Source organism: Dreissena polymorpha, chromosome 11 (genome assembly GCF_020536995.1).
Source record: "Dreissena polymorpha isolate Duluth1 chromosome 11, UMN_Dpol_1.0, whole genome shotgun sequence".
In the NCBI taxonomy this organism is placed as follows: Eukaryota; Metazoa; Mollusca; class Bivalvia; order Myida; family Dreissenidae; genus Dreissena; species Dreissena polymorpha.
In genome coordinates this window covers 18,433,432-18,452,246 of record NC_068365.1, presented here as the reverse complement: position 1 = coordinate 18,452,246, position 18,815 = coordinate 18,433,432, and the positions used below count along the sequence as shown (strand labels likewise).

The window sequence follows — 18,815 nt, the reverse complement described above, 5'->3', positions numbered from 1 at the left end:
GGGTAAAAGGTTGATCAACATTTATGACCATGTTACAAACAGGTACTTGTTTCTTGTAGACGATCTCAGTGGGGTCGGCCTACCAGGCCAGTGTACCAGAGGGTCTGTGCGTGTACGGGGATGCTCCAGCTTATGAGAACGAGGACAGGCTGCTATGGGACCCCAGCAGAATGATTGACAGTGAAGGTAAGACCAGCTGTACTATGGGATCCCAGCAGAATGATGACAGTGAAGGTAAGACCAGCTGTACTATGGGATCCCAGCAGAATGATTGACAGTGAAGAAGGTAAGACCAGCTGTCATTCTTGAGCCGCGTTCTTGTAAAACTGGGCTTAATGCGTGTGTGCTTTAAGTGTCATCTCAGTTTAGCCTTATAAGGGAATACACTTTCTGTCTAAACTGTATTTTTTCCAAGAAGAGCCTTACTTTCTGGCTCAACATGGATTTTTGTTGAAGGAGACTTCCTCTTAACAGAAATTCCACAAAAGCTGAAAGTGTCCTCCCTGATAAGCTTTTGCAGACTTTTGCTCAGTTTTAACTATTGACAGTCCCGGCTTATGAGGATTTTGTCATGTTTGGCGGGCCAGGGAAAATTTCGACTGTTCACTATGATTAAACAACAGTTATTTTGAAATTATTATGAAATAAAATTTGATACAAGTTCTATGTTGAACATTGAGTTTTCCATGGGCTGTCACTTCTTTTATTATTTGTTTTAGTAACTATTTATATTTAATTACTAGCTTTTAAGAGTAACTTTACATCTGCCATGTAAGGACTGTGAACATTTTTAAATAACATGACTTTTTTAGCAATCCAGTTGCTCAACTTGCCACATATAGGAGGCATATGTTTAATATTATGAATGTGAAGAGTTCTTATATTTATCTCAAGTGACATGTTTATTAATGTTGTTGTCTGCAATGTACACATACAGTTTCTGTTACAGTGGAAAAATATTTGGAAGAGATTCACCTTCAGTGCCTGCAGACAGCCATAGGGGTCCATGCAGTGCCTACAGGGGCCCATGTACGGGACGATGAACAGGTAGGCAGAACATGCGTATTGCAAAGCAGTACTTTAATAAATGGATGATAAAAATGTGTGCTTATAAGCAAATGGTTCTTGATAGCAACCTTGAAAGTCTGGAGTATTTCAATATCTCACAAACTGATTGGAAAACTATTCGGAAGTTTGGCACCTAGGAAGGATTTTGAGTTTGGTCAATGGCCTTGGGAATAGTTTCACCCCCCTTTAAGCTAACTCTTGTGTTGTTTGACTGTACAGAGTATGTTCTAGAAATGAGTCCATATAGATGGAGGCCATCTTGTGTTTTTATACCCCCATCGTCTACAGATTCAGCCCAGTATATAGCGACTGGCCGGTCTGTCCTTCCTTCCATGTTTACAAGTAAGCCCAAAACGACACATTTTGTCTAATATTTGTATAATATATAGCAGGGACAGTGGTCTAGTGGTAGGACGCTTGGATCTAGGAGCGGAATGTCCCTGGATTGAATCCCTCTCAGGGCACTGGATTTTCTAAGCAAAAAATTAATCCCACGCTTGCTCCTCTCCACCGAGGTGTATAAATGGGTACCTGTAAGGCTAATAAGCCAATGTGCCTTGGCTGCACACTGCGCCGAGTGTTAACAGATGACTTTTGTCCCAGTAATTAGTGGAAACATGTGAAAGTTGGCACACGCCATCAAAGCAGACATAAAACCTGACCTTTAACTTTTTTTCAAAAATGCTGACAATACTTATTCTTTGTTAATCCAAAAGGATGTGTTTTGTCTAACATCAATACTGCTTGTTTCAAAGCTTCAATACTTCCATGTGATTCTTTTCAGCAACATATGATTAGAGCTGCAACGATTCGATCCGATGCATCGAAAATCGGTTCGAAATGCGTCGATTCGATTACGGTACCAAACTACCAAATTCGATTCGATTCTTTAACATATAGACATATATATACATAGATACGTAAAGCTCGCTGTATTCTGACTATTTGATACGGGAAGGTGTAGGTTTTATCTTTACCTGTAATTACGACACGTGCGATTGGCTGCTTATTACTTTAGTCATCCAATCAATAAGCGCGTTACGGTCTACTTTCGAAAAAAGCATCAAAATGGCTGAACAAGTTGTGGCCGACAAATTGAAATTATCGGATGCGCCTAAGGAGCTTAAATCAAAAGTGTGGCAGTATTTTGGGTTTCGGGATGGTAGCCCTCCCGATAAAGCAAAGTGTAAACTGTGCTTCACATATGCAAACATAACGTTGATTTAGCAAGACTAAGAGGTATCACAAGTGCAACTACTCAAGTCGCCAGCCAGAAAGTAGTTCTGTTTCTGTTGGGAATTTGTTAAGTTTAGTAGAGAATGTGCTTTGTCCTATAGGTAACGGGTGAAGCTGTCATGGCTAAATGGTAGACATGCTTGTAGCGGGTTTGGATATAAGTATAATAGTGATAATACTATCACTCCATTGATTCCAGATGTTCTTATGATTATTTATTTAATTTTATATTATTGTGTATTCAACACAATCTTCTAGTCATACGTTTTTATATTAAAATTGAGTTCTTATTTGCTATTCTTTTTTTATTGAAATATTGACATAGTTTGAAAGACAATTGGCAATATCTTGCAAAATATTTCTTACAAATGTTAATTTAACACACTTTCAACAGTTTTTAAAACACTATTGAACCAACCAAACTATATCAAACAAACACACAATTGACATGACGCCTTATCAGTGATCGCTCCGCCCACTTAATCACGTGGCTCAGCGGGAAGAAAACCTAGACAAGCTAACACCAAAATGGCTTCTTTGCCTATAGACTGCATATAGATTTACGCGATATTCCGGATGATTTTATGGACTTGTTTAACACCATATTACACTTGTAAAGGGGTTGATGCCATTTAGTTATTTTGCAAATGCAAAAAAATATACGATTAAAGAGAACATCAGCTATTTATAACGGGTAAATCGGTACATTAAACACGCTCTCAAACGCTTTCGCGCTTACCGAAATCGAACCCGTTATTACGTGTAATGGTGGTATTTGCAATAAATTAACACTTCACCGGTATTTACGCGTGTGATTAACAAAATTATTACAGAAACATTCCCCCCTTCCCGTGTATTTGACACGAAATAGCGCTTTATAGTTGGGAATTCGGTGAAGTTTTACGCGCTTTCTGACGCCGGGTGGGTACCTCAATCCCACATGTTATTGCATATAAAAGCGATATTAATCATATTAAACATTGCTTATGGGACATTTATCAATCACTATAATTTAAAGCGCAAAAAAACACAGTAAGTTTGGACATTGTCTGATATAAATTAGCGTTGTACAAATGGAATACGGTCAGGCTATTATAAATTAATAAGGCTACCAATATCAGACGCTCGCGCAGGTACTGACTTCCCCGAAGTTACCGCATTAATTGGTTAACTAATATCAGTAATAATAACTCTTTTACAATAGCATTTATCGATACGTCGTTATAAAAATAATAACAAAATGGTTTTCACTTGTTTCTGACACACACAGAAATGTGTTAATTTAACGGGGATTTCGTAAAGTTACACGAATTGGGCACCAAAATTCTCAATTATTTTACATGCACACGTGACATAATACATACTTAATAATGCTTAGTTATTGCTTATATGACATTTCAAGTTTGTGAAATAAGTTTATGTTCTATAAAGGGGATCTCGGTAATTCTTGAAGCTTCCACTCGCTCTTGTCAAGACCGCATTGCCGCGTTGGAAATGGTATAAATTTAATTCATCTAACTTATCTTTCTGGATACCAAATGTCAGAGTTGCATTAACCCTTTCTAACCGTTTTTGCATGCGGTTTTTGATGTTCAGTTGTTCGTGGGGACAACCGCATGCCTTTATCCATCTCTTACACTTCTCAAGATCTTTTTTTGGGTTTGGAAACGAAATAAATTCAATGTCACCAACTAATCTGTCATGATATCGATTGTCTGAGTTACATAATCCCCATTGACACCGTTTAACCATTTTTTAATCATTTTTTTAAAAAGGAAAACAAAAGAAACTCGGAATAAAAGTGAACCAAAACATGTAGCTTGTCTAGAAAATGGCGGACAGGTCGTTGCTAACGAGTGCGCCCGATTAATCGATCGCTGATTGGTGGATCAATTCTAGTGGGCGGAGCGATTATAGATAAGGCGTCATGTCAATTTGACAAATGCCCAAGATATCTAGGTATGCGACACTTTTGAACAGAAATGTTTATTTTGAGGCAGAAGAGTGAATATATGATAAAACTAGGTTTGAAGATGAATCTAATAAAAAATAGGTATCTGAGTGTCTGATATCGAATCGAATCGAGCTGTTGGTGAATCGTTGCAGCTCTACATATGATGCGCTTTCAGAGCAGGCCCTAAAAGCACTTTTTAAGTTTATATCAAATTTGGTAAAATTTACAAATATCTAGGCCATAATCTCAAATTATTCGATAAGCTTAAAGAACCAATTTGAAGTTATGGCTGTTAAGTTTGCGGATTGAACAATAGCATCCAAATTGAAAGAATACACCTACCTTATTGTAAAAAGGTGCTGGGTGTCCGATCTCAAACACAATATGATAATCATTTAGGGGGAACCTGGGTGTAAAACCCTTCTAAATAAACTGATTATTTATGTATTAAAATATTGGTTAAACCTATTACAATCTGACGATGGTTAATATATTAAAATTATTAATGATATGTTATAACATGATCTTGAAGTTTATTGGGAAAACAATTCTTGGGTAAAATCTGTTAAAAACATATATATTCTAGGTTTCTGCAACTTAAAAGGCATGTTTTTTCAGGGAGTTGGAGACGTTAATTGATGTTTATTTATAGTGCAGTGTTTGTTTATTACTTATGTGCTTACGGTACAGGATAGTTTACACTAATCTTTGAATTTGTTTATGTTTATTATGGGGTAAACATTCACAAAACTATATGAACTTGCTTTGTTGTGTTTGCAGGCTTTGTACCTGTTACTCCAATGTGGTCACAACAAAGAAGAGGCACTTAGACGGAGGAAAATGCAAGCAATTCCTGCCACAGGTACGTGTGCTATCATTATAAGAAGAGTCTTGAAATGGACGAATAAGTCGTGGAGCTTTATTAGTTGTAAACAAAAACAATATTTAGGGACAATTTGAAATAAATAACAAAAAATTGCAGTTATTAAGCATGGTTATTAACCAGGTTTTCCGAAGGAAAAAACTGGTTATTAGATTGGCGAATGCGGGCGGGCTGGCTGGCTGGCTGGCGGGCTGGCGGAATAAGCTTGTCCGGGCCATAACTATGTCGTTCATTGTCAGATTTTAAAATCATTTGGCACATTTGTTCACCATCATTGGACGGTGTGTCGCGCGAAATAATTACGTCGATATCTCCAAGGTCAAGGTCACACTTTGAGTTCAAAGGTCAAAAATGGCCATAAATGAGCTTGTCCGAGCCATAACTATGTCGTTCATCGTCAGATTTTAAAATCATGTGGCACATTTGTTCACCATCATTGGACGGTGTGTCGCGCGAAATAATTACGTCGATATCTCCAAGGTCAAGGTCACACTTTGAGTTCAAAGGTCAAAAATGGCCATAAATGAGCTTGTCCTGGCCATAACTATGTCATTCATTGTGAGATTTTAAAATCATTTGGCACATTTGTTCACCATCATGGGACGGTGTGTCCCACGAAAGAATCACGTCAATATCTCCAATGTCAAGGTCGCCACGACTAAAAATAGATTTAAAAAAAAAAAAAACTTACAAAGGGGGTTAATTTTTTTTGGTCATTTCAAAAGTTCAGTTTGAGTTTTCTCCCTTTATCAGATTTTTTTTTCACAATGAAAACCTGGTTTTGTGACAATTTTGTCCCTTGTTTTCTATGTATATTCAGGTTTTGTTATTCTACAACACTTCTAAAGCAGTATAAGCATTTACATTCTTAGTTGATTTTTTTAAGAGCCCTGCTGTGGAAATAATGTGTTTAATGCATGTACGTAAAAGTTTGGTCCCAGTTAAGCCTGTACAGTGTGCACAGGCTAATCAGGGATGACACTTTCCGCCCAAACTGGATTTTTTCCTAGAAGAGACTTCTTTTAAACAAAAAAAAATGTAAACATGGAAAGTGTCAGCCTGTGCGGACTAATCCAGGATGACACTTTACGCACCTGCATTTAACCCCGTTTCCCAGAGCAAGAACATGACATTTGTGTGTTTGTATGTAACATGACATTTGTGTGTTTGTATGTTACATGACATTTGTGTGTTTGTATGTTACATGACATTTGTGTGTTTGTATGTTACATGACATTTGTGTGTTTGTATGTTACATGACATTTGTGTGTTTGTATGTTACATGACATTTGTGTGTTTGTATGTTACATGGCATTTGTGTGTTTGTATGTTACATGACATTTGTGTGTTTGTATGTTACATGACATTGTGTGTTTGTATGTTACATGACATTGTGTGTTTGTATGTTACATGACATTTGTGTGTTTGTATGTTACATGACATTTGTGTGTTTGTATGTTACATGACATTTGTGTGTTTGTATGTTACATGACATTTGTGTGTTTGTATGTTACATGACATTTGTGTGTTTGTATGTTACATGACATTTGTGTGTTTCAGATCCAATGAGTCTGTGGTCTGAGGAGGAATGCAGCAATTTTGAGACCGGTCTCCGCTTCTATGGGAAGGACTTCTACATGATACATCAAAATAAAGTAAGGATAAAGTGTAGACTATTGTTTATATTAAACAAGTAGTGACCTTTGATTGCCCTCTGCAAATTATAATGTTTAGTTCCGCTCCTTTTGTCATAGCATCTGATAGTTTGAACATAAGTTTAAAAAGGAATAAGAAACGTTTATGAGGATCTACAGCTATTGCTTGCATGTTCAAGTAATATACAGAGGTAATTTGATTACCGTTTGTTTTGTTCAGTTTTGGATAAGAACTATGCATTTGTGACTTGTTATTGAGAATATTACCACCAGTAGTTGATGCGTTTTTGTCTGGATTTTGTTTAAGTAGAAAATTAACTTAAACAAAACCAACGTGTTTGAACACTGATTTGAGCTTAGAACATACTTGATGAAAGTTCATATTTCTTATATACAAGTCCAGAAAAAAATTGCCTTCTTATGGCTAAATTGCGTATATTACATGCTAGTCAAGTGTCATCACAGATTAGCCTGTGCAGTCGGCACATGCTAATCAGGGCGACATTTTCTGCTTTTGTGGAATTTTAAGTTTGAAGGAAGTCTCATAACCAAAATCCAGTTTAGGTTGAAAGTGTTGTCCCTGATTAGCCTGTGCAAGCTCATCTATGAGGATTCTTGACGCACATGCATGAAAACAAGTTTTTCTAGAAAGAGGCTTGTTTTTTTAATGCAGGTGAAAACTCGCTCTGTTGGAGAGTTGGTTCAGTTTTATTACCTCTGGAAGAAAACTGAGAGACATGATATATTTGCAAACAAGACACGGCTGGAGAAACGACGATACACATTGCATCCTGGAGTAACGTAAGTAAAAATAATTCCAATGATTTATGTTAAAATTTACTCCCTTGAGCATGATGTGAAGTAAATCTGTCACATCAGCATTGTTGATTATGACCTCTTCTGATCAATTTTAGCTGTTCACACATAACATAGTTAAGTATATATGTTTATTCATACAAATGACAAAAACATTCAGCATAAACAATAAATTTGCTATTATCATTGAAATGATGGTACTGAACAGAAATAAGTCCCGAATAAGATTTACATTACCAATTTTCCCATTTGAAAAGTATAATTTCAAGCTCTGTGAAAAAAATATTTTAAAAGTTAAGAAAAATGAAATAATTAGTTTTTGCCTTTCTTTGTTAACACCTGATCATACTTCTTACTTTTTGTGTAAAACAATGCCATGCACATTTTCCCTATTTTACAAACACCTGACCATTTGTTTATACTGCAAAATCATTGAATATTTGTCGGCATGAAATCTTTTGGTTTATTTTAAAATGACAATTTTGTGGACATGTAAATTCCTGAGTTTTTAATTTTTTATGAAATTATTAGAACTTGTGTATGTAAGTCTGAGATAAAACTGCACTATGAACATCTTGCTGATATTGGTACCTATATTGCAGGGATTACATGGAGCGTTTCCTAGATGAGCAGGAATCCTCGGCGCCATCGTTACCCAACAGGGACCGGTCAGCCAGCCCCGTCCATTCCCTGCTTTACGGGGACCCCAAACGTAACCACCTCAAGCCCCCTGCACATCCGGACCCAGGGGCACGGGGCGACTCCGAGAAGGGGTCTGCATTCCAACCCATTCACCCCGGAGTTGACTTTAACACTGCCACCACCACCATACCTTGTATCATGCCTGAGACACCTATACACAAGGCTGCTGAGGTTGAGAACATAGGTGCCAACAATGGACTTCCAGAGAATAGTTATATTCCACCTTTAAAGAAATCAAGACTTGATCATTCTGTTGCAGAGCATAGTGTTTGTGAGCTAGATAAAACTGATCTCAGTTTAAAGACTAATTCCACTGAAGCACATTTAAAGCTTATAGACCCTATTAAAATTCTCTCTGTTGAAAGTCAACAGTCTAAACATGTGGACCCTGGGGTCCTTCCTATATCTAGTGTGGGGCTAACTGGTGGTGATCTTGCTCAAACAAGGAGTGCAGAAGTTTCCCAGTGACATTCCAACCTTGTCCAATCAATTTATTCAGGAATTTGTGCTTTTCATTGGATATCAAAATATTTTGTATTAAGTTCTTGTGCAATATTTCAGAATTATAATTTTAAGCTGTCAAATGAGGTTATTGAAAGACCTTCAGTCATAATGCTTTTTCTTGTTTGTACGGAAGTTGGTATAAGGAAGTAAATTTAAGCTTTAACCTTTGTTAAGGGTTAAATGAAAATGACACATACATGTATGTGAGAGTGATGGAATGTTTTGTTAAAATTTATACTAATAGTCTGTTCTCAATTGTGTTCATTTTCATGTTGCCTTGATATTTTTATAGTGATAATAGCAAAAAAGAAAATCTAGTACTATTTAGATTTGTTACGTCGTTTTAGTAAAAAGATCTGGCATTGTTCGCTGTAAAGAGTATGTATGAGCCTTTCTCTGGATATACCAGACTTAATGCTTGTGTGTAAAGTGTCGTCCCAGACTAGCCTGTGCAGTGTAAAGTGTCGTCCCAGACTAGCCTGTGCAATACAATAAGGCTAATATGTGACAACTCTTTCCGTCTAGAATATATTTTCGCTCACAAGAGACTGTCTTTAAACTAAAAATTCAGTAAAACTGGAAAGTGTCTTCCCTCATTAGCCTGTGCAGACTGCATGCGCTAATCATTGGAGATACTTTTCGCACTTGCATTTTGCCTGGTTTTCCAATACAGCAGTATTATTTAGCTTAAATTAAATAAGATGAAAAATGGCAGTTTCCTAGTAAAAGTAGTTTGTTTAATTCATAATTCAGTTTTTTTGTGAGTGACACAACACTTTGCTGTTACTTTAATACACGATGCTTTGCAATTCTGCATGTCTGGCCCAGTTTTAAAAAGTCCAGCTCTGAAATGTTGGAAATGAAAACAATCGCAGCTTACATGTTATACATGTTTTCAGTTGCAAATGTTTTATATTAATTTAAAGCCACACACCTTGAAATAAAATACATGTTAATCAATACATAAAGATGCAATTTGAAAGTGTACAAATTGTCATTAAATCTATAGCCTAGTAAGCAAGTAATTTTTTTTTAGTTTTAAAACCAAAAGTAGAATTTCTATACGTATACGTCCATTTCGACAAACGTGATTATGTTTAAGTTTTAAAGCGCAAAAAAGACGGATTTCTACCTTGTAACCACCAGATATATTCTAATTGGCACAGATAAAATTAAATCTATAGCCTAGTTAGCAAGTAATTTTTTTTTTCAAACGGTACCGCTTTTTAAACCGATGTTAGGATTTCTAGACGTATACGTCAATTTCAACAAACAAGATTATTTTTTAAGTTGTAAAGCGCAAAAAAGACGGATTTCTACCTTGTAACCACCATAAGGTTTTGACTGTACAGTGTTTATCTCGGAGTGTAACTGAAAAACAAAACTACAGTACTTGAATAAACATTGAATATGCCAAATATTGCATCTGTTTATATAAAGAAGACAAAATAACAAATAAAAACAAATTTATTTGTTAAACCACTGAATTATTTAAGCCTGATAAATTCACAATTTTTTCCCAATGAGCAGTTTCTTCGAAGCAAAAATTCCCAAAATGGCCAATTTTGTCGATAAAAAATTCCCAATTTGGTCAGACTCTTTCCCAAAATAGGCAGAAAAACCCCTGATTCTAATTGGCATAGATAAAATATGTTTCTTATTTATACGTAAATTTACTTTCATTTCAATGTGTATGGCTTTAAGGACAAAGAACTAGATATTAGTTTTTCTTATGGCCGGGGACAAAATCTGTATCTTCTCTTAATAACAAATACCATAGTAACAAAATTAAAAATAAATATATAATGTAACTATTGTTTTTGTTTAAATCGGGTCGTATATGGAATTTACAAATAGTCAAATTCTTACTGACATTAAAAAACAAAATCTTGCAAATTCAAAATTTATTAGAGTGAGATTTTCTTATATATGTTGACAGTTTAAGAAAAATAAGATTACTATTTCTCATTGACAATTTTGAAGCATAAGGGTTCAAAGAAGTGAAATGTAAGGCTATTTTCAATTTTGGAATATCTTGAGAATACATGTAAATGTAGGTCTGACAACTTTTTAGATGCTACTAATGATTTATAGAACAATGGGTTTGAGATGTAAAGATTGGTAAGTGTTGGAATACTATTTTGCTTGCAGTTCTATGCAAGCTGTTAATAATTGTTTATTCATACTTTTTAATCTTTTCACAATAACTATGAAAGCAGTTTTCTAAAGGTGCTTAGTGGAAGTTGTAGTTAATGATTACACATAATATGCAATATAACATTGTTAACATGAATGAGTTTGTGGATTTTATAAGACTAATGATATGAGAGTGTACAATGATTGTTTTGTTTTTGTTACTTTTCCATCAGTTGTTTTGTACGGATGTCGATCGTATCTCATTTATTTATTGTGTACATATTACAGATTTTGTAGATTATAATACAGAAATATGATGTTATCAAGGTCTCTGTTTTTCTTGACATATCCCGATACTTTGCAATGTCTACAAAATTCAAGTGTGACTTGCTCTGTGAAAATGGGATTGAATGCCTGTGTGTAAAGTGTCGTCCCAAATGAGCATGTGAAGACCGCACAGGCTAATCAGGAACAACAATTTCCGCTTTAATTAGCTCACTTAAGCACAAGGTGCTCATGGTGAGCTTTTGTGATCGCCTTTTGTCCATCATGCGTTGTGAACATTTAACTTGTTAACACTCAAGAGGTCCCATGTGTTGTCCATCTTCATGAAACTTGGTCAGAACATGTGTCTCAATGATACTTTGGACGAGTTCGAAAATGGTTCCAGGTGTTTGAAAAACATGGCTGCCAGGGCGGGTGGCAGATTTCCTTATATGGCTTTCGTTAATCGGGGTTAAATTCATGTGCGCAAACTTTCGTCACAGATTGGAATGTACAGTCCGCACAAGCTAATCAGGGACGACAATTTCCGCTTTAAAATTAGCTCATTTGGACATGAGGTGCTCACGGTGAGCTTTTGTGATCGCTTTTTGTTTGTCATGCCTTGTGAACATTTTACTTGTTACCACTCTATAGAGGCCACATGTATTGTCCAATCTGCATGAAACTTGGTCAGAACATGTGTCCCAATGATACTTTGGATGAGTTCGAAAATGGTTCCAGTTTGTTGAAAAACATGGCTGAAAGTGGACGTGGCAGTTTTTCTTAAATGGTTTTAGTAAAACCTTGTTAACACTCTTGAAGTCACATTGTGTGCCCAATCTTCATGAAACTGGGTCAGAACATGCGTCCCAATGAAATCTTGGATTAGTTTGAAAATGGTTTCGGTCTGTTGAAAAACATGGCCGCCAGTGGGCGGGGCATCTTTCCTTATACTGCTTTTGTTAGCACCATAGACTTCACATTTCTGGTCCAATCTTTATGAGACTTGGATTTCTTCCAACGTACGGGCAGTAAAACGTAATTACAGAACAGCTAGCTAACATGGGTGGTTTGAATCCGCATGGTAAGATTCGAGCCCATGCCACAGGCAACTTTGTTTAAATCGTAACGTTCTACAAGCTATTTAGTAAGTACGTGTACTTTTCAGGAGGAATTGAAAGACTCTGTGTTACCTAATGAATGACAGGTGTCCTGTAACTGGCACTATCCAACTTAAGACAACAAAATTAGCCTCTCTGGGTAAACGGGGTTTAAGGCATGTGCGTAAAGTGTCGTCTCAGATAAGCATGTGCAGTCCACATAGGCTAATTAGGGACGAGACTTACCGTCTAAACTGAATTCTCGCTAAGAAGATAGCTGTAAACGAAAAATACCATACCAGCGGAAAGTGTCGCCCCTGATTAACCTGTGCGGACTTATTTTGGCGTCGCTACGCACATGCATTGCGCCCAGTCCTGTCAAAACGAAAATCAATTATTTTCATCGCGATACAACTCCGAGATATGTAAATCACAAGACAGTGACGTAAATATAACGTGAAAACTCATTAACACCAAGAGTCAATCACATTACACCAGAGTCAATCACATTACACAAGAGTCAATCACATTACACAAGAGTCAATCACATTACACAAGAGTCAATCACATTACACTCGTTCCCTGGCGTAAGCAGATTCATTACAATGTGCATTTGGCACAACATGGCCATTGGCCAATATTTGTATCGTTCGGATGAATTAGCCAGCTCTAACATTTTCGGGCCTTGAAGAATATAAGAATAAAACGCTGCATATGTTGGCTTGTCCGATAGGGCGGGTCGTTTGACAATTTGAAGCTGATAGTTTGAGGTTGGAACAGAGCCATTGACCGGTCCAATGCATGTTCAAGTTTTGAAAAGATTTTTAACACGTGAATCTTTGTTTCACATAAGGAGGTCACCATGCAAGGCCATTGTTGAAGTTTTTTTTTTGTCAGATATCACTTGTCCATTTTTTTCTTTAATACGTTTTGGAGAATTTTAAAATACTGGCAAAATGTTGACATATTATATATGATGTTCGCGAAATCGCTGCATGGAGCCTACCGAAAAGGCCAGGGTCAGTTGTGTAGGTCAAATGTACTACCCCGAACTCATGTCTATAATTGTGTAATTGCCTCGCATTATTTGATATTATTTGATGAGTGAATACCACACACGCCAATCAGGGACGACGCTTGCTTTAAGGAATTTTTTGTTTAAAGAAAGTATTTCCTTCATGAAAATCCATTCTAAGCGGAAAGGTTCGGCCTGATAAGCCTGTGTGGACTGCACAACCTAATATGGGGCACAATTTTACGCACTTGCATTAGGCCCCGTTTTCTCTGAGCGCGGCTTAATTATAATTTGATTCGTTTGTGTATGTCGCGAGTCTTGTCGAATAATGCGTCACCTGCCATAAACAACGTAGTGACGATAACATTTTCCTCCCGTTGATGCAACTCTACCACTATTTTCACGTTGTCTTAATTGGGTAATATAGAGTGCGGCCCAGCTGACCCGTTGAGCCTCGCTCTGAGAAAACGGGGTTCAATGCACGTGCGTGCAGTGTCGTCCCAGATTTACATGTGGGGACCGTACAGGCTAACCAGGGAGGACACATTACGCACATGCATTAACCCCCGTTGTTCCAAAGCGAGGCTCATTTACATGTTCCCATTAAAATGTTTAAGTGAGTTATAATATAACTAAAATAAATACCTTTACAATTTAGCGCCGTTTAGGCGTTTTACATGCTCTCTTGTAAATCGTCGATAACATGAATGTATATACATGGCAAGAATTATATTTAGAGCTATGCGTCTACTCCACTCCATTTACAGCGCATTCAAACATGAAATGATGTTTTCAAAAGTCTCTACATCAAGTTTATTTTTTTTTTTTATCAATATAACTCAATTAAAGACAAGCAACTGAATGTTAATTTTGACAGGTTGTTTGTTACTTGTTACAATGATTGTATATAGCACTATATTCGCTTATGTTATTCAGTAATCAGCAATTGGTCCCTTTGTTAACACTGATATAGTTAATAAAACAATTAAATCTCGCTTTATCTTACTTGTACTAAGATAAAAAATAATAAACAAACGGATTTACAACGCAATTGCATACCACCTATGTGTTGTGTCATTCAACCAATTCTGCTTAAAATAAGACATCGATTGTTTCAGCAGTATTTTGCAATTTATACCTCACTGCCCGGCCTCACTGCTATCGTGATACACCGGCTTTCTCCGGAATCCTCAGTAAGATTTATTTATGCAATAAGTCGTCTGCTGATCCAGAATGACATAACTGAACAAATATCTGACGTATAACACTTGTGTTTATATCGACACAAACCAAAATAAAATCTTCCGCTTTCTTTTTCGGTTGTCGTTTGAGACAAACGCACGTAAACCTTGAACTGAACATATTGAAATAACACGGATATTGATGTCGCTTTGATGTACCTGTTATGTTTACTATCTTTATAAGTGATATGTGATTTCGGTTCGGACTGATTGGATATTAAAATTTACTGTCTTCCTGATGATGTTAGTTCAGTTCATACATGTTATTATTATCATTAACTATTTTGGACGTTTACATTTTTACAGGCGTTTTAAATGTGAGGTTGAGCTTTTGAGTCGTGTGCATGGTTAAACCAAATTGATTATGCTAATCATTTGAACATAAAAGTTACAGAAATTTATAAATAAGCGTGTTGAAATGACTACGATGAATTGCGTAGTAACTACACTACATTTGGAATAGCGTTGTGAACGGTAGTGCAGCGATGAATTTTAACATCATTTTTTAGGTCAAGGTGTTTGGTAATTGTAATATAATACGTTCGAACAATACGTTGTTTTGGATTCAATTGTACATTTTAATGTAGCGGTTGATTTTAGATATAAATCATGAATATAACAATTGATTCGAAGGATAGCAGAAACATAAAGTAAAAAGTACTAATAGCCAAATAACACAGGGATTTAAATTTATGACGCCGTGAAACACGATGGAACAGGTAAATCAGTTGAAATTGTTTATGACAATTCTACTTCCGACTCAATGCGAGCACAATACACGCCTCTAGACGCAATGGAGGCCCCACACGATGCTGATGTATGTATTAAAACGGAGGATAAAGCAGCCTCTGTTGAACGTGCTGACAATGGAACAAACGATGATGCTGTTGACACAGTTTTTGTTGCAGGTGACAGTGTGGCTTCAGTTACAACCATGGAGCTAGACTATGCAATTCTAGACGACAAAAGGGTCCATTCGAACAATGATTTATATAGTACGACAAGGGACCCAGGGGAAGACGATGATATCCCTGAAGCTCTAATAAATCATGAACACAATGAAACACCTGTAACTGTACACGGCAGTGTAGTTTCTTATACAACCAGCGACCTGAACACAGGTTTAGACGACATGGCGTCTGCAAGTGGTATGAACGCGTCCGCCAATAAACCAGACAGAAACCAATGTCCTTCCGGAGACGGCAATATGAAGCCAGACATTGCTTCCAATTCTCAAAAGGTTTTGTGCAATTCTCACACTGTCTCGATAACGACATTTGATCCCAAAGAAGACACTATCCATACAAGCGGTGGTCAAGATGACGCCCAACAACGTGAAAGTGAACACGACAGCAGTGTAGCCGATTTTGTAGAAAACCTGACTATCGACGGAGCGTTTGACTGGCTCGATGAACGTTACATCGACCATGATCTGGACTCTTTGGATGAAATGAGGCTTCTTATTAAGAGAATGATCATTCAAGAGAGAAATAAAGCACTTACTACACAACATAACGTACAACAATCGGTAGGTTCTTTAAAATTAAATGCATAATTAAGCCTCGCCCTGGGGCTGAATGCATGTGTGTAAAGTGTCGCCAAAGATTAGTAATCAGGGATGACACATTACGCCTACATTAGATTTATAGTAAGTAGAGACCTCATGTAAACGAAATGTTCCATAAAAGCAGGCGTCGTCCCTGATAACCCGGTGCGGACTGAACATGCTAATCTGTGACGACACTTTTCGTACATGCTTTAAACACGGTTTTCCCAGAACGAGACTTATTTGATTTTTTTCTAGTTGTATGTTATAAACGTGATTAACTAACTAAATACAATAATAGTTTGGTTTAGATAAAATTAATTTCCTAGGGTTCCATTCCTTATGTTAAAGGTGAATGAGTATCAGTTTTTAATTGTCAGTACATGTATTATCATTTTGTGAGAAAATATTTTCCACAAAAATCTGGTCGTCTATTTAGTTACATATACAACTTGTTATTTATTTATTTTAGCTTGATTCCGAAATGAATGAAATACTCATACGTGATCGCCAAATGAAGGATGATCTAGCTGAGTTGTACACCACTATACTCGACTTTGTGGGACATTTAACGAAAGATCTTCAGACGTCCCTATCGGAATTATATGGAGATTATGTTTCTAAAATGTCCAAATACAAAAAAGACCTATTGGAGGCCGAATGTCCAATTGTTGTTGCAGGTAAGGTCTTATAGTAATTAACACGAGCCTTATTATGGGACAAGTGGGCTTAATGCATGTGCGTAAAGTGTCATCCCAAATGAGCCTGTGCAGTCCAGAAACAGGTTAATCAGGGACGACACTTCGCTTCTACTGAATTTTTCGTTTTAAGGGAGAATGTTCTTAACGAAACGAAAATCTACTTAAGTCGAAAAGAATCTTCCCTGATTAGCTTGTGCGGATAACACAGGCTAATTTGTGGTGATACTTTACGCAAATGCATTAAGCCCTGTTTTCTCAGAACGAGGCTCAATTCGATGATTTTCAACCACTGAAATCATTCCATACATTACTACGTGTTTGTTATAATGTATATGTTGCATGCAAAGAAATACAAACTACTCTGTTACAAATTAATAAGGTTATAAAGATATTATTTATTAAACAAGACATCAACATTTTACAAAACCATGCATACCGAATTCGCTCTTAAAAAACTTTGTGATTGAAATCAATATTTTATTTTGTGTTTTTGGTGTATATCAATAAAAAATCCTTTAAACTAAACCGTGTTTGTAACACAGGAGAAACAAGCGCCGGCAAAAGCAGCTTCCTGAATTTGCTGTTGGGAACTGATGTGCTTCCGTACTCGTTGCTGTGCGCGACGTCAACCATTTGCCGCGTGCACCCTATCGCGACAGACGCCGAACGCTACTACGTGGTACACAAGGCAGACGGCACGGAACATAGGCAGACGATCCGCGAGAATGACGTGGAAGCGCTGGAGAAGTTGAAGCAGGAAGTGACGCACCGAGATGCTGGAACGGAATATAAATGTGTGGATATCTATTGGCAACTGCCGCTGCTCGGGAACAACGTGCGTGTAATTTTTATACTATTGTTATATTTCTAATTTGCGTTAATTTATATAAGAAATTTCTTATTAGAGTGATTTATTACAACTCATGAAGTTGAAGTTTGACCAGTTTGTTTTTTATGTGTTCCATATGCGACATATTCGCATGGTTTCCAATTTCAACCGCCTTTAACTGCGACAGAGAGAGAGTTTGTAGCTTTGTTCTTTAATATGCATATGGTTAATGTATAAAATGAAGAGATGTAAATAAATCTAGCTTTTTATATCGCATCCAATTTTGCAAAGATTCTAATTATAAACGAATGCGTCGCTGCGAAAATTATACTTTGTGAAACGGCGTTATCCTTGCCCCTATATGTATACACACTTAAACAAACACATACAATCGACGACATCGTTCGTAAACTCGCAATATGCGCAGTAAAACACTTAATCTAGCAGACATGTCAAGTGTTTTACGTGATCCAGCATGCATATATGGTTTTGTTTCCGTCCAAAAAACAATTAATACTTGTGAAAAGGAGACCACTGAGGTTACTGTTGAAACAACTAGTGTTTGTTCCATGTAAAACGAACCAATATAGTGCCCGTATGTTCCATGTAAAACGAACCAATATAGTGCCCGATATGATTAAGTATTTATTCCATACACATATTCATGTCCGCAGTGGAAATATGTAATCTTTAAATATGTAAGGCGTTTTCTCCTACAATTGATTCAACAAAATGGCCAGATTTGATTAAACATATATTAAGCGGTAATATACCTATATATTATTCTGCTGATATATTTTGATGGACATTCGTGTACTTCGAACGTAATATGATGTTATTGGTATTGAGTATCATTATTCCTTTCTTTCGATTCAATGATGGATTTTGGTAAACCTAATAATTTACAAAAACAGTTTGGCCAAACTATTACACAAAGCACATATCAACACATATCGATATGGTAAAATCTAAATAGCAACTTCGGATTCAAGTAAATTAAAGTATTCAAGTGATGCAAGTTTTGCCAAACAAACAATTCAATAAAACTTGCGAATACCTTTCAAACAGTTATATTTTTATTTATCTGTGTCAAAGTTTCATGAGTAAAAAAACCCTTACAGTAATTTTGTGTTTCGTTTAAATTACTCGACTCTTGTTTGAATTT

At 36.5% G+C, this 18,815-nt stretch overlaps 2 protein-coding genes and 1 long non-coding RNA gene across 10 annotated transcripts in view; all 3 read left to right on the top strand.

Annotated features, from left to right (window-relative positions):
* The first annotated feature begins 45 nt into the window (after positions 1 to 45).
* On the top strand, positions 46 to 11,276 carry LOC127850052 (mesoderm induction early response protein 2-like). The gene is made up of 6 exons (XM_052382789.1): positions 46 to 186; positions 950 to 1,047; positions 5,039 to 5,120; positions 6,702 to 6,796; positions 7,470 to 7,597; positions 8,215 to 11,276. The coding sequence occupies exons 1-6, from the start codon at positions 171 to 173 to the stop codon at positions 8,780 to 8,782; spliced, it is 987 nt and encodes a 328-aa protein (XP_052238749.1). The 5' UTR covers positions 46 to 170; the 3' UTR covers positions 8,783 to 11,276.
* On the top strand, positions 5,256 to 5,874 carry LOC127850054 (uncharacterized). Its single transcript, XR_008035028.1, has 2 exons — positions 5,256 to 5,485; positions 5,648 to 5,874. It is a non-coding gene; the product is annotated as an uncharacterized LOC127850054 (long non-coding RNA).
* A 3,319-nt stretch (positions 11,277 to 14,595) lies between the features above and the next one.
* The window catches only part of LOC127850051 (dual serine/threonine and tyrosine protein kinase-like), a 156,061-nt gene continuing 151,841 nt past the window's right edge, over positions 14,596 to 18,815 (top strand). The window contains exons 1-4 of one of the 8 annotated variants that reach the window (XM_052382787.1): positions 14,623 to 14,817; positions 15,483 to 16,102; positions 16,593 to 16,800; positions 17,364 to 17,656. In XM_052382787.1, coding sequence (XP_052238747.1) covers positions 15,509 to 16,102; positions 16,593 to 16,800; positions 17,364 to 17,656 — 1,095 coding nt within the window. In that variant the 5' untranslated portion in view covers positions 14,623 to 14,817; positions 15,483 to 15,508. Of the gene's footprint in view, positions 16,103 to 16,592; positions 16,801 to 17,363; positions 17,657 to 18,815 lie in introns of all 8 variants that reach the window. The other 7 variants (XM_052382786.1, XM_052382788.1, XM_052382781.1 and 4 more) reach the window with 7 other exon arrangements.